Genomic DNA, 15,557 nt, shown 5'->3' with positions numbered 1-15,557 from the left:
CTGCTACCGATACTTAAAAAGTGAGACTCGATAAATCCTGAAAATTATAGAGGCATTAGTCTGATGAATAGCACATTAAAATTGTTAACAGCAGTCATAAAAGATAAAATCGAGGAAAAAGCTAACCTGGCAGATGAACAACAAAGCTTCCGGATGAACCGCAGCACAATATGGAAAATCAGCAGGAAAACCAGCATACATGTGATTTGTAGATTTAAAAAAGATATTAACAAGTTAAATAAGACACTAATAAAAGCAATAAACGAACAGTCTCCAAAGTGGGACAAAGAGAATAAAATCCGTTCCCAAAATATTAATGGAACAATAAAACAATTAAAATTAACAAAAGATACAAAACACCTTCGAATAGACAGAAAAAATAAGGGTAGTGGTTAACCAGGGTTCAGAAGACATACTAGGGAATTACTCATGAAATAAAGTATACGCCTCAAAAAGATGAAAAATGGAAAAGCACCCGAATAAAATGGTATAGTAGTGGAGGTTATTGAAGTTCTCCTCACAAAATGCATAGACTATTCATATGTCTATAATGACAGTATAATTACAAGCCATTCTCAAGCCTCCTCTCCTATTTTTATAAACTTTTTACCAAAATAACCCCATGTAAACTACAAAACAAAGTAAACCTCTATCGACCAAGAGCATAAGCCAGTTTTCGCTTAGTATTCGGTACCAATGATAATCTTACAGCGATAAAAACCTTAATAAAGAAAACTGTAGAATACAACCATGGGCAACTAACTAAAAAGTTTTCATTGAAGAGAGATTTTAGACAAGGAGATACGATGTCACCAAAGTTCTTCATAGTAGTTCTGGAGTATGCTTTCTAAAAACTCAGTTGGTACTTCTTTCTTCTTCTTTGCATTCTCTCGTCCATTTTTGGACATAGGCCTCTCCCAACTCCTTTCATTGACCTCTATCCTGATCAACATACTTCCAAGTTGTTCCGACAATTCTTTTGATGTCGTCCACCTATCTCATCTGTGGTTTTCCTCTGGTCGTCTATTGTTTGAAGGTCTCGTGGCCTGCGAAGCTCCATTTAAGTTTGGCAATTATTCTGGTAACATCCTTAATAATTGGTACAAGACCAGGGTAACTGTCGGCGAGAAAATGTACAACCAACTTCGATATGCCGACGATAAATTTGGTGTCATATTGGACGTCATCTCAATGATGACTTTAAAATTACCATAAATAAACGTTTAATTAGGTTGAGCTACAGACAGCAGATAGAAGGGCATATATAAGACTAAAATCCCTACGAGAATTAAGAGAAACGTATACAACCACTGCGTATTTTCCAGTAGTAATATATAAAGCCAAAACACTGACACACTAAAATTAATGCTAATAAATTATACAAGTTTTATAATGCCAGTTTATAATAATTATAATTAATCTCTAATTAATAAATACCTGGGACATGAAATTATAATTGGCAGGGATCACCAGACTCATGAACTGAAGAGAAGAATCGGCCTTGGGTGGGCAGCATTTGGAAAACTGAGAGAAACTTTTAAAAGTGAGCTGCCCACATGCCTAAAGAGAAAGGTGTTTGATCAGTGCGTCCTCCCAGTCTTGACGTACGGAGCAGAAACACTTACCTTAACAAAAGCAGCAGCTACCAAACTGAGAGTCACGCAGAGAAGAATGGAGCGGTCCATGTTAGGAATAACTCTGCGAGACAGAATAACCAACGAAGACATCAGGAGAAGAACCGGAGTGACTGACATCATCGAGAAGATAGCCAGACTAAAATGGAGATGGGCAAGACACATAGCCAGAATGACAGATGGGCGATGGACAAAGAGGTTATTGGAATGGAGGCTAAGGGAAGACAAGAGAAGCGTCGGTCGACCACCTACAAGATGGACTGACGATTTAAGAAGACTCAATAAAAACTGGATGAGAGCGGCACAAAAAAGACGGGGTTGGAAACATGAGGAAAAGGCCTATGTTCAGCAGTGCACTCTTGAGGCTGGATGATGAATTGATCTTTCGATTGATCTTGATTCCGTCTAGAGATTTACGCTGGAAATAAAAAAGAATCTTTTCGCATATGTTTATAATGATTTTTAGAGGATGAGATTTTTCTCATAAATGTATTGCTCTTAATCTGTTACACAATAAGAAAACCATTTATATAGTTTCATATTGAACCAAGAAAGAAAATAACAATGCAAGAGTGAAATGATTTTTTTGCTAATGCACCAAAACCTTTTCTAATAGCAGCTGATTTTAATGACCACCAGTTTCTTGGAGTTTGAAATTTAATGACACATATATGGACATATTTAATCTGATGCAATAAACTAATGTAGTCTTGTTTTTCTAAACAGCGGATCCCCAGCTTTAATTTCTTTAAGTAGTAAAAGCGCAATTGACTTAACTGTGCTCTTAGCATATTGTACAATTTTTTACATGGACCACAGTAGAGGATCCACATGGCTCGAATCACCTACTCATATTAATTACCTAGAAGTAGAGATTCTACAGACCAATTACAAAATACTTGCTCTTAACGACAGGTGATCATAGTTTGGATCAAAGGGCATTCCGGTATTTAAGAAAACGAAATTGCCGATAAGTTAGCAAAATCCGCTTTAGACTTAGACAGAGACTATATTCATCAGTGTATTACATATACAGATTTGAATGCCACACTTAAATTCAGCTAAAAACTACACGGCAAGAACTGTATGACAGCAAACAAATAGGATTAAATTATAAATCGTATCAAGTCCAAATCCCAATACTAAGATGGTTTCACAACCAAAACAACAGGAATTTTATTGTTACTATAAACAAAATAATAACAAACCATGCAATGTCACCAAGCTATAAATGTAAAATTGGTTTAATTGATGATTCCTCATGTTGCTGTGGGGAACTTGGGAACTTAACACACATTATACTTGGTTGTTCAATAAATATTCAAAGCACAGATAAATTTTATAATGAATTAATTAATAACAAAATTTTCTTTTCCGTGAATTTAAACTGTATAATTTTTAATACACCAACAGATGGTCTCATAAGACACCAACAGATGGTCTCATAAAGTGACATTCTGGAGACCTCGAGAAACAAAAAAAAGCGTGGGAAGACCCAAAAAGAGATGGATAGACGATATAACAGCTGTAGCTGGAAAGCAATGGATGAGAATTGCAAAAGATAGGGAAGCGTGGAAACAATTGGAGGAGGCCTATGTCCAACAATGGATGAATGAAGGCTGAAGAAGAAGAATTTTTAATAAGAATATTAATCTATTGTACTGCTTATACAATTACACCAAGAGGTGCAAAATAAAAATTTAAATTACTAAACCGTATCTTTGTTAGCAATTCTGTAACTATAATCCGTTCACAAATTGTTGAGAGCACGAAATGTGCCTCAAAGTCATAAAACGGTCGTAAAATTTGTATCATCTTAGGCGTTCCTGAGGTGTTTAATAATTAAAATGAATGCGTTTTACATTTACGGCTAATCTTAGTTATTATATTATATTAATAAAAATAAAAATTTAACCATTAACAATTTTGTAAATAAGAATACCTTATCTCTTTTTACTAATCTTCGCGTTTAATCACTTTACTAGAAAACCTGGAATACATATCCGAAGGTACTATTCGTTGCATTAGGATGGAATTCCCCAGATTTTTAATAATATAATGGGTATAAAGATGCCGGCTTTGGCCACGTGCCTCGTCTGTTCAGTTCATATTCGAAACTTAACTTGAAAGGGTGAAGCTATTACGAACACGAAAACAATTTTTTTGTTTAGTACGTTTTAGATTGCATGTAATTTACGGCTCGTCGGTGTTTCCGCGTGTACGGCAGTAATTAGCGACTCGAATATTTCTGTTGCGAATTATATGCAGTGCGTGAATGATTTTTTATTCCATATACCTACGAAAATATACGTACCTTTCGCTCGTGCTCGTTTTGTTGGATTGTTTGTGATGGTTTCATCATTAACATCATCAAGTTTTACACCGGCACTGTTGCGTACAGTCAGTAAGTCTGTCTATTCAATAAGAGAGAAGACTATTGTCCTGAATGTTTACGATGCTCTGGTTTCTCAGAATCCCACAAACACTGTTCAAAAAAACACGGTATAGCTAACCCAAATACAAACGAACACTTAAAGAGAGGGAAAATTGAAATTGACGAATTTGCCAAAAATGATATTTAAAGAAAAATTCATGGATTTAAAAAAAAAATACCAAACCTAAACAAAATTTTACTCTACCTCTAAGAAGTTAGAGACGACTCGGATTTGCCTCATATTGGACGAACTAAATTGTGGCAAGTTTTAAAAGAATTAAATTTCCGGTGGGAGAAAACAGACCGAAAATCACTTTTGATCGACCGGGAGGAGATAATATGTTGGAGAAGAAATTATCTAAGATCCATACGAAAATTTCGGGCTGTAGGAAGGCCAATCTTCTACCAGGATGAAACGAGGGTAAACTCAGGTCATACTCTAAAAAAAATTTGGTCAGATAAAAATATATTAAGCTCCAGGCAAGCGTTTATGAAAGGTTGGTCTACTGGTATCTCCCCACCTTCTGGTAAAGGCAGTAGATTAATAATTTCTCACATTGGCAGTGAAAAAGGATTTGTTAAGCATGGTTTGTTGGAATTTGAAACCGAAAGCACAAAAGACTATCACGAGGAGCTGACAGCTGATGTTTTCGAAGAGTAATTTGAGCAGATGATTGAACACATACCACCAAATTCAATTATACTATTAGATAATGCACCTTATCATTCACGACTAGTAGAAAGACTTCCAACGACTGCGTGGAAGGAACAGGATATCCTTGACTGGCTGCGGAATAAGTATCTGCCTTACGAAGATGGAATGGTAAAAGCAGATCTTTTAAAAATTGCCCGGCAACACAAATATAAGTTCAAGAAATACGTAGTTGACAAAATGGCGGAAAGACGAAACATCACAGTCCTTAGACTTCCACACTACCACTGCGAAATAAATCTAATTGAACTCATTTGGGCACAAATGAAAAGTTATGTGGCTAGAAAAAATACGTCACATAAAATACAAGCTGTAAGTGAATTGTTATACGAGTCTTTACATTTAACATATTACAGAACAAAACTGGAAAGATGCAGTAAGACATGTAATAGAAGAAGAATAAAAAATGTGGGATCTTGATAACATAATTGATGCGACCCTAGAGACACAACCGCTAATTATTAAAACTCAAGACGACTCGGATTCCGAAGTTGACCCTATTTATTTTGAATTTGAATAGTTTTCTAATCGTAATATATAAGGTAAGTAATAGTAGTTGTAATCGTAAGGTATTAAAGAGGAAAGGCGCAAAATGTCGCCTGTCAAAATGTTCAATGTGTTTTAAATGTATCCATTTTTTTTTCAAATCCTGAGAAAACTAAAAAGCATTTTTGAAAAATTTAAAGGCACAATGAAATATTTATTAGAATAAATAAAAAGTTTCTTTTGTATGCAATATTTTCAATTAAAAATTATACTATATTTTCTCTTTTATTTTCACCCCTGTTAAATAACATATTAAAATAAACATTGTAGAAGTTTGCAGGGACTTTCTGCCTTCAGTAATAATGTAATCTTTCATTCTGCGTTTAAATTTTTCAAAAATATTTATTAGTTTTCTCCGGATTCGAAAATAATGGATTCATTTAAAACACATTGCAAATTTTGCCAGGCGACATTTGGCGCCTTTCCCCTTAATTAAATAAATGTATCTTTTACAAATGGCATGAAACTTTTTATTTTTGAATAAAATAAAGAAGTTTTATTAAAACAAAAATACAATTTACATAAGTACAATTTAAAAAATATATTTATTTAGTTCAAATAAATGTTTCAATCATATACTCTACGACACTGGTCGGTCATCTGTAACCAAAATACCATCGTAATCGGATTATAAGATTGACTGCTGTATTGTATTTCTTCAGATACAAGGTGGGTTAGTCGAAAACATCTTAAACCGTCAGTTTCAGGTTGGTTTTTACTATTATATCGTATTACCTATCCTCTCTGTATTTCAGTTCTCTAGTTAGGGTTAAACTTGTAGTGAGCTATCGACACATTGTAAACCGACTATAGTCCGATTTTGTAAGTTCAATTTTTTTGTAAGAAAAAAAAAACTAAATTAAACCTAAAAAATATCTAAATTAAAGTAAATAAGAAAAAGAAAACTTTGCTCACAGATTAACTTTTTACTAAACTTTAGGCATCGCAATCGTGAAGAATTATAAGTTTTTAATTAAGTTAAATTAAATTATTATAGTTAAAAACAATTTGTCTGGTAATTGGTCTTTACCAAAGCCATCTAATTACAAAAACAAAAAGTCATAAATTATGTCACTCCATTTAGCGTGATTATGACGACATAGCGATTATTTTAGGGCTCTATAATATCAGATGAATTAATATATAAGACGCAAACAAAAGCCAAAGTTTTAGAATATCTGACAGAAAGATCCAAGTACTTTATTATTAAAATTAGGTGAGTGACTCTTTTAAACTTTTCCGTATTGCTGTAAAATTGGATTTAACGATCGAAAGATAAGATATACAAAAAATAAAACGTCAGTGACTTAAGACCACTCAGCAATGAGGAAATTTAATGAGGAAAATAATGAAAGCAGACTATTATTGTTTCCTTAAGAATAATAAGGTTTATAAATTTATGAAGTATTTTATATGAAACAAATAAATTCAGACAAGATTCTTGAAAAATTTTAAATGGATTTACTATACAGTGATGAGTGTCTTACCACCCGGCTTTTTAACGTAAGAGATAGAAAACACAGTTACCTTGTGAAATAAAAAGAAATGAAACTCGTAGAGGTGGGAAATAATCGGTAAAAACCTATAATTTACATTACCATTATCGATAGTCTCACACCTTTAGACGTTAGCTTCGAGCTAAATTACCTCGGTCATAATTATTATGTGTAACGTATGTGTAACGTATTTCCATTTTTTAATTTCACATAAAGTAAAAACTGATTGACCACAATAAAGCAAAAATGTGAATAAAATAATTTAATTAATAGTAATTATTTAATCTAAAGTTTTAAATTATTAACCAAGAATAATTTCTACTATGATGTGAGGAGTTTCATACACTCTTGTCACGGAATAATCACAATTCTTTGTGGATTAGTGGTAAGAATTCGACACAGACGTCGCAGACGATTAGAGTTCAAAACCCACATGTGGTTTTCTTTTTTTTTAATAATTTGAAATTATTCAGATATCGTTTTGCTTTGAATCGCTAAACATTTATGTCAGTCGTTACTAGTATTAGAAGTGTTTAAAGTTAAACATAAATATCTTATTAAAAAAAAATATCGTCGTAATTTCGAAAATAAAGTGAAAATTCTTCAAAATTAAAAGAACGTTTAAAGAATGTTTAAATAAGTAAAAATTCTACAAAAATACAATAACAACGTTTTTACAATATGTTCAAATAAGCCTTCATTAGCAGCAGAACAATAACCCAAACTGTCACTAAAGAAATATAAAAGTTTGATAGATCAGAGTTCAAGTCACGATGTTCTCATGCAGGCACTCAGGGTTCAAATCCCACACGAAGGTTTTACTTTTTTTAAAATTTGAAATTATGCAGATATTATATCGTTTTGCTTTAAATCACTACACATTTATTTCAGTTTTTATTAGAAGTGTGTATAGTAAAACATGATAATCTTATTAAAAAAACAATGTCGTACTTTCGAAAATAAAGTAATAATTCTTCAAACATAAAAGAACGTTCTAAATAAATGTACTTCCAAAAATATTTAAATAGGTAGAAATTCTATAAAAATAAAAAAAATTATTCTAATGAAATGTATTTACAATAAATGTTCGAATAAGCCTCCATTAGCAGCAGAACAATAACCCAATCTATTATAAAAGTTTCGTCTAACATTAGTTAATGTTTCTGGACTAATACCTCTCATTGAATCAGAGATCTTTTCTCTTAATTCTTGGAGAGAATTAGGCATATCGTCTTCAATTCCATATAGCTTGGACTTGATGTATCCCCAAATAAAAAAATCACAAGGTGCAAGATCAGGTGATCTTGCAGGCCAAAAAATATCTCCGTGGCTACTAATCAATCGATTAGGAAAAGTCGCACTGAGATATTCACTGACGATGCGAGAATTATGTGCGGGACAACCATCGTGTTGAAATCATATGGAATCGAAAGGTATTGGTAAATTACGAAGGGCTGGGACAATTTGATTTTGCAGAAGTTCCAAGTATTTCCGCCCAGTCAACATACCGTCTATAAAAAATGGACCAATGACATGATTTCCTATTATGCCTCCCCAAACATTAACTTTTCGAGGACGCTGGGTACGAGCGACATAAATCTGACGAGGATTTCCTCGAGACCAATACCGAGCATTCATTGAATTGTGACGGCCCTGCAATGAAAACGTACATTCATCGGTGAACAAAACGTTCTCTAAAAAATGTTCATCTTGATGTGACATTTCCATTGCAGTTTGACAAAATTCTAAACGTCTATATTGATCCCCAGGGAATTGTTCGTTGGATTTATGAAGTTTATAGGGACGGTATCCATGTCTTTTCAAAATTTTACCTACTCTAAATCTTGAAATTCCATATTGTTATCCGAGACGAGATGATGATTGGGTAGGATTTTGCTCAATACTTGCACAAATCAAAGAGTCCCTTAGTTCCAAATCTACGGATAGTGAACACGGATCCATAAGTAAAAAAATTACGTATAATAGACTGAATTGTTGATCGTGCTGGAGCCGGCCTATTTGGAAACATATTTACAAATTGTTGTCTAATCATGTTGTCTGATAATCTATTCACATGCCAGACAACAATTTGCACTTTTTCCTCGACCGTTAAAACCATTTTTAGGAATTGTTTTTTCAATAAAAAGTTTCTGTTTACCGTGCAAAAACACTTCTCGGTATGTTATTATTTTTGATGGCTTGATGGTTTGGTTAGCTGTAAAGCAATCAGCTGTTCGCGCGCATCCAATACAATGTTGTTGATTGTTTTGAAAATCATTACCTGTACAAAGGAATTGATATTAACCTGAGAATTTAGTGATGGATTTGGCATTAAACAGTCTTAACCGGATTATTTTGCAATTACAACTGAAGACTGTAAAACTGAAATTGAATTTGAATTATTTTGTATTTCTATTTTTTAACATTGGAATAAGAATAAATTGTAAATAATAAGTTTTTCGAAACCTTTTTACCTAATATGTATTATATTTTCTATTATTTTTTGATTGAGTAAAACAAAAATTTTATCCTTGGTGTGAATTGAACCTCAATCTTCTTGTCACTAGACCACGTCTCTAACTATTACGCCAATTCCACTTACAATAATTGTTTTCGGATTGAACATACCTACCTTTAGTTTAATCAAATATTTCAGTTAAGTTATTTTTATTATTAAATAAACTTAAAGATTTATAATTTAAAATCGCTAATAATTAATGTTTTTTACTATAATATATCTTAATTTATTCAATTATTTATTCTAACATCAGAAATTATTAAAATAAAATATTTTCGAGGTCATCCGTGTAATTATGACTGAAGTGAAATAGCCACGTCAAGAACTAGCTTTATCTCATACTATCTCACAACTTAATCTGTCTTCTATCCTTTCCGCTATTTTGCCGGGTGGTAAGACACTCATCACTGTATATGTTCAGAGTATTTTAATTGTTGGAGATGAATTTTGCTAGATAGTCGTTTGCTAACCTTAAGCTTATTTAAAATTAAATTATTTGTAATGTGATTGGTCCACGGAATTCGTAACATTCGTCTTGTAACGAAATATTTTGCCTACCGCATGGGGTATTATTGTAAGGGGTAGAAAATTGGGGACAGAAACTACTGGAGGTGGAGATAGGGCAAGCAAAATAATCGATACTTGTGCGAACGGCACTCAGGGTTTGTTAGGAGGGCTAGGGTCGTGAATAAGTAAATGACAAGGGGTTTGAATTAGAGCAACTACAAAAAAATGGAACAAAGGGGTACTAACATGAATCTCTTGGAACAAACAAAACAAAACACAGAAATGAAACAGGAAACACCTTTAGTGATTTAAAAAGGACGCCACTTTGAGGTACCTAATTATAATTATTACAACATCTTTTTATACAGCTTGTCAAATTTAAGGTGATACTTGACAAATTTGTCCACTTGCGTAGAAAATTAAGTGAGAACGCATTCGGAGGAAAAGAGATACATAATGCGCTCGGTCTCCTTCGCCTCGTTGGTACACTCCATACTACAAGTTTACAGAGAGTGACCTTATTTATTAATGGAACTTCTAAGATATGTCTATATTGTATGTTATTTTGACGTTTCAATTTTTTCTTCGGAAATTTTTCTAAAAATACAAAATATTTTGTTTTTGTTACTTGGTAAAAAAATTCTTCTAATAATTATATTTTATTTGACTCATTAATATTGACCATTTACCTAGTCATATTGAAGCGGCAGTTTTTTCGAACACTTTTATAAATGTCTCGTTCTGTAATTTTATAAAAGGAATATTGGCAGAGATGAAAGCTTTACATTTGCGTTACAGTAAACTGTACAAGAATAAAAGAACAGTAGTTCTAAATTTTAGTAAGTCATAAATATTTTAATCTATTTATTTCTTTACAATAGAATAATACCAGCTCCGTTGGGATGGCTGTCAACATCCGGTATTTAGGTACTAAACTGTATAACCCGAATATTTTATTTTTGTAAGGAGATTTTGTAGAAATATATCGTATAAAATATATCTCAAATAGTGACTGAGTTGTCAATATGAATACGTCAGATAAAATTAAATTATTAGAAGAATTTTTTTACCAAGTAACCAAAACAAAATTTGTTTAATTTATTGGTATTTCGTATTTTCAGTTAAGGATTTCCAAAGTGGAACTCGATACTTCAAAATAAACTTATTTTAAACTAAAATTGTGGCTCATTCCCAATAAAAATAGTAAATTACAATATTATGCCACAAGAAAATAGCCTAAGAATAATTTTTATTTTAAATAAAAACACACACACACAAGCGTACAACCCAGCTCCTACAGAGATATGTGTGTTAACCATTCCTTCATTTCGTCTTTTCTACACCCCATAGTGGGACATTTTTGCACTTGGACATTGTGGTATGATGCATTGTCTATAATCAATACACTACGGGCTGGTATATTAGGAATAAGTTTTTCATGAATCCATTTTTTATAATTATTATAGTTCATCTCGTTTGTCCAGACAAGACTATGCCTTCTAATTTTGAATGAAAATCCATGTTTATAATTTAAAATACTTGACAATAATTATTTAAAAAGTCAAATCTATTATAATACGATATTTTTTCTTCAACACGCAGTAACTTTAAACATAAGTAAAATAAAAAAAACTTTGTCGCAGACTATACAAGTACCTTGCACTTCGAAGGGCCAAGAAATAATAAGGACGAATTGTGTTGTGGTAGAATGCGCATCGTGGGTGGAGCCTAATTTCAAATCGGCCAAGTATCACGTTAAATTTGACAAGCAATAACTAGGGAAATAATTATTATTAGAAATGTAAAACATATCTTTTTCAAATGAAACTCAAAAAGGGGTTAGTTAAAAATAATAAACAAAATGTTAAAACACAATTTAACATTTATTGTCTCTTACCACAAACAGTTTAAAAAAATAAATGACACAAATTACTATATAGATAGTTACAGAGTACAAAAATAACAAAGAAAAAAATTACATGGTCCTAGCCGTTTACAATGGGAAATTGCTACAAAAACTTTCAAAATTGTTACTGTATGGAGGTTAACCTTTTTTAACAACAAAACAAATGAACATCAAAAATAATAAAACGAGCTGTCATAAGTTAACCTTAAATTTAAAAAAAACTGAACAAATAAATTGACAGCTTAAGTCAAACCCTAAAATTTTACAATTTATTAATTATTACAAATCCTTTTTTATAGTATGAAATTATGAAAGCAATTATTACTTTTATTAAAAAAATGTCTATCTTGACTTTAAAAGTTAAACAAAAGTTACCTGGATTTCACAAAAACACTTTAAATTGTATCTCTCTCTCACAATATCTCCCTAATTTAACTTAATCTTTTTTGAAAACGATTTCTCGAGTGGAACTCGAATTGTCAAACAATTATTATAAAATGTAATTCTCATTAAAATCACTTGTGATTTAATCCAATATAAAATATCATTTGTACTTCATTTTGTTTTTCTCTTTTCGTATTTTTCCGAACAACCATATAATATTCAGCTCCGGTTTTTTTTAAATTGTTGTTTATAAGTTCCAAGAATATTAGTACACGCTAAGTAATACTTACCATTTTTTTAACCCACTTATTGGCCTGTCCTTGTGGATCGATAAATAACGGCCATCTGCGGGAACAAGAAACTAGAACTGCATTTTCCGTAGAGAGATAATCTCGAGGCAATCCGTCCAATTGCCAAAGCCTTATCTGAACTGGTTCTCCCAATATTGTTACTGGATTGCAGTTGGGGGTAAATGGGATTTTGTAGTATGTTATTTTCTCCATCCAACTCGCAAACAAACTGCGTCTGGAAATATAATTTCTGTCAGATTTTATACGCGAGTAAGAAGAGACCAAACATTTAACAAGATAACAATAAGTAAGCATTAATATATAGATTATTAATTAAACTTTGTAGCAGATTATTTATATTGTTTATTATTTTTTTTTCAACTACCAAGTATGGAAATTAACTATATATAAATTTAAACTAATTATCGAAACATGTTTTCACTTCAAATTCAATCATTACTACGGCCTATGCCTTGAAAATGGTAAAAATTAAAGAAAAAACAGGATGAAATCCATTGTAAAAGAAAGAAAATAAAACAAAAATTAAAGGAAAAAGGGAGATCGGATGTCGGGAAGTGGAAGGGGGTAGTTTTTAAAATTCCTAATACCAGAGGAGGCTAATTTTCCCCCTAGCTTGCCCAGTTCCGTTAATATTTTTATTTTAAGTGTACCTACGAGATTGTCTCTTAACGCATTGTTTTTTATAAGCTTACAAAGCAACAACTTCAAATCCCTTTATTAGTTCTAAAAATTAAGAGATTACTGCAAAACAAAAGTTAAGAGCATTGCATCTCGGGCGAAAAATCGCCCCACTTGGTATTTGGTGTCGGCTTTTAAGATTTGATGGTAATAAATACTTTTCGGTTTTTTTCATTCTTCTGAGGACCTCCTAATTTGTAACTCAGTCAGTCCATGGGATCTTAAGTATTTTCTCGATATAGCCTTATCTCAAATATCTTATCTTATCTTATCTTTCAATTTCTGCACATATCTTCGTTCAAGGTATATGCCTTATAAAATTACAGACAATCGTAGTATTCTTACTTTTATACCAAGAGAAAGGTTGTAGCTCTTGGAGAAGGTCCTATATTAGTTATCATCATCACCTAGAGCTACAACCCTGAATGGGCCTTGGTTGACTGTACAACTCTTTTCCAATTTGTTGGGTCTTCCATCAACCTAGGTTCAAATGGAATGTTTATTTTCCGGAGATCTGCTTGGATGTTATCTCTCCATCGTATTCTGGGACGTCCGAGTGGTCTTTTGCCTGTGGGAATCTCCTCCCATACCAGTTTTACAAGTCTCTCGTTATGCAGTATGTGCACGTGGCCTGTTTATCTTCAGGATTAGTATAAGGGATTTACATTTTCAGCATAAGGGATTAGTCTACTAAGAATGATGTTTGAGAGGGTTTTATATGCTGTGTTTAGGAGTAAAATTCCTTTATAAGTCATCCCGATTAAATGTGGATCTAGTTTTTCCGATGCGTACTCTTATCTCCTGGTTGTTGTTCCATTTCTCATTTATTATTGTACCCACCTATAATAGTTGTAGTGCGTCACCCTTGCTAGTTTGGTTTGGTTAACGTAGACTTGACGTTATGATATATTTTTTCTGCTAATTATTAGTTTGCCCTTTCATTTCTCCCCCCCCTTCCAAAATATTATTATTATTTCAGAGAGGTCTTTTTAGTGCCTATTTAAACAATAAAATTACTACCTATTATTAATAAATGATCAGAATTATCCTTGATTACATAAATACAAAATGCCGTCCCCATTAATGGAGGTTGGCGACCACATTTCTAAAAGTTTCTCTGTCTTTTGCAAAGTGGAATAATAGAAATAATAGGATATTTAATGGTAAAATATTTAAACTCCGGATGTCCTGTAATAGGGACGTATATTTGAATGATATTTAGGATTTACCTTGCGCTTATTTTGATGTTTAAGACACCCTTGTTGAGATTTGGTTTGTTGATACAATTCTATTGGCAATTATTTTCTAAATAAAGAAATAGACGCATTGGACTGTCGATTCCTCTTCTCCATTGTAGTACCATAAATAGCCTCATGAGAGTGTGGTAATACTCTTTTGTTTTTTTCTATCTTCACCAATACCCACAATATTTCAATTCACTTTTGAGAATTCTTCCCCATTTCTTCTAACCTTTCCTCCTTTCCTCGGTAGAGAATTATAAAAAGAGACAGAGCATTATACGTGTAGATGTTGAGGTTTATCTTTTTGACGCATTTTGAGTAGAGTTGGTTTACAGTGGCTTGCATGTTAGTGAGTCATCATATCTATTCCTACGAGTAGATGGGGAGCGTTGGTCAATTCCTATAGAGCCCCGCATACGGCCAAGGCAGATATTCAATGGAATTTTGCCCAGTGTCCCAAGAGCATCACGACCCAATGTTTTTAATTGTTAGGTCTGTGGTAACCAATCCATTTGTTATAATTTTATATTGAGCTGAGTTTTTTGGCGTTAATGTGTTGCTTTCAGGTGAGCTTTCGGTGAGCTTTCAAGATATTTCACAACGTCTCTAGCAGGAATAAGGGGCATTGTTTAGACCAACTTTTGGACAGGTGCGTCTTTTTGTTGTTAATGTAATTTGGGCTGATTTTTTGTTGTTGACTTTAATTTTCCATTTTGTCAACCAATTTTCTAATGTATGCAAGTAATTTTGAAGCTTTTCAAAAGCTTCAGAAGCTTTTTTTCAGATGCTATGTCTGGGTCTTTATTTGAAACTAAAATCTGTGCTGTATTATCAACAAGAGTTGCCACTGTATCTTCATCTGTAATAGGTATGTCAGCAGTAAAATTTAGGTACAGGAAGGAACCGAGGACACTCTCCTTAGAAACTATAGATTGGATTGAGTGATAGGTTAAAAAATCAGTATTGATTTTGACAATAGTAGATTTGAAATTATGAACGGATTCTACAAACACAAAAATATACATAAGTACACATGGACTCAAGACACAAGAAAACTAAGATCCATTATTGACTACATTATCATGAACCACAAAAGCTCCATCAAAGTGAAAGACACCAGAGTGAAAAGAGGGGCAGAGTGTGGAACAGATCACAAACTTGTGGTGGCATGGATGGAATTCCCCTATATC

General features: G+C 32.7%; 1 protein-coding gene across 2 annotated transcripts in view; it reads right to left on the bottom strand.

Moving 5' to 3' along the window:
* LOC140449818 (dynein axonemal heavy chain 1-like) overlaps positions 1-15,557 on the bottom strand; it is a 1,063,244-nt gene that overhangs the window by 305,915 nt on the left and 741,772 nt on the right. For both annotated transcript variants that reach the window (XR_011951893.1, XM_072543176.1), the window contains exon 48: positions 12,428-12,662. Coding sequence is in view for 1 of the 2 variants with exons in the window: in XM_072543176.1 (XP_072399277.1) it covers positions 12,428-12,662 (235 nt within the window). In the remaining variant the exon portion in view is untranslated. The remainder of the gene's footprint in view (positions 1-12,427; positions 12,663-15,557) is intronic.

The sequence above is a fragment of the Diabrotica undecimpunctata genome, chromosome 9 (genome assembly GCF_040954645.1).
Source record: "Diabrotica undecimpunctata isolate CICGRU chromosome 9, icDiaUnde3, whole genome shotgun sequence".
NCBI classification, from domain to species: domain Eukaryota; kingdom Metazoa; phylum Arthropoda; class Insecta; order Coleoptera; family Chrysomelidae; genus Diabrotica; species Diabrotica undecimpunctata.
The sequence above is the reverse complement of the archived record's forward strand: the minus strand, read 5'-3'. Positions and strand labels throughout refer to the sequence as shown.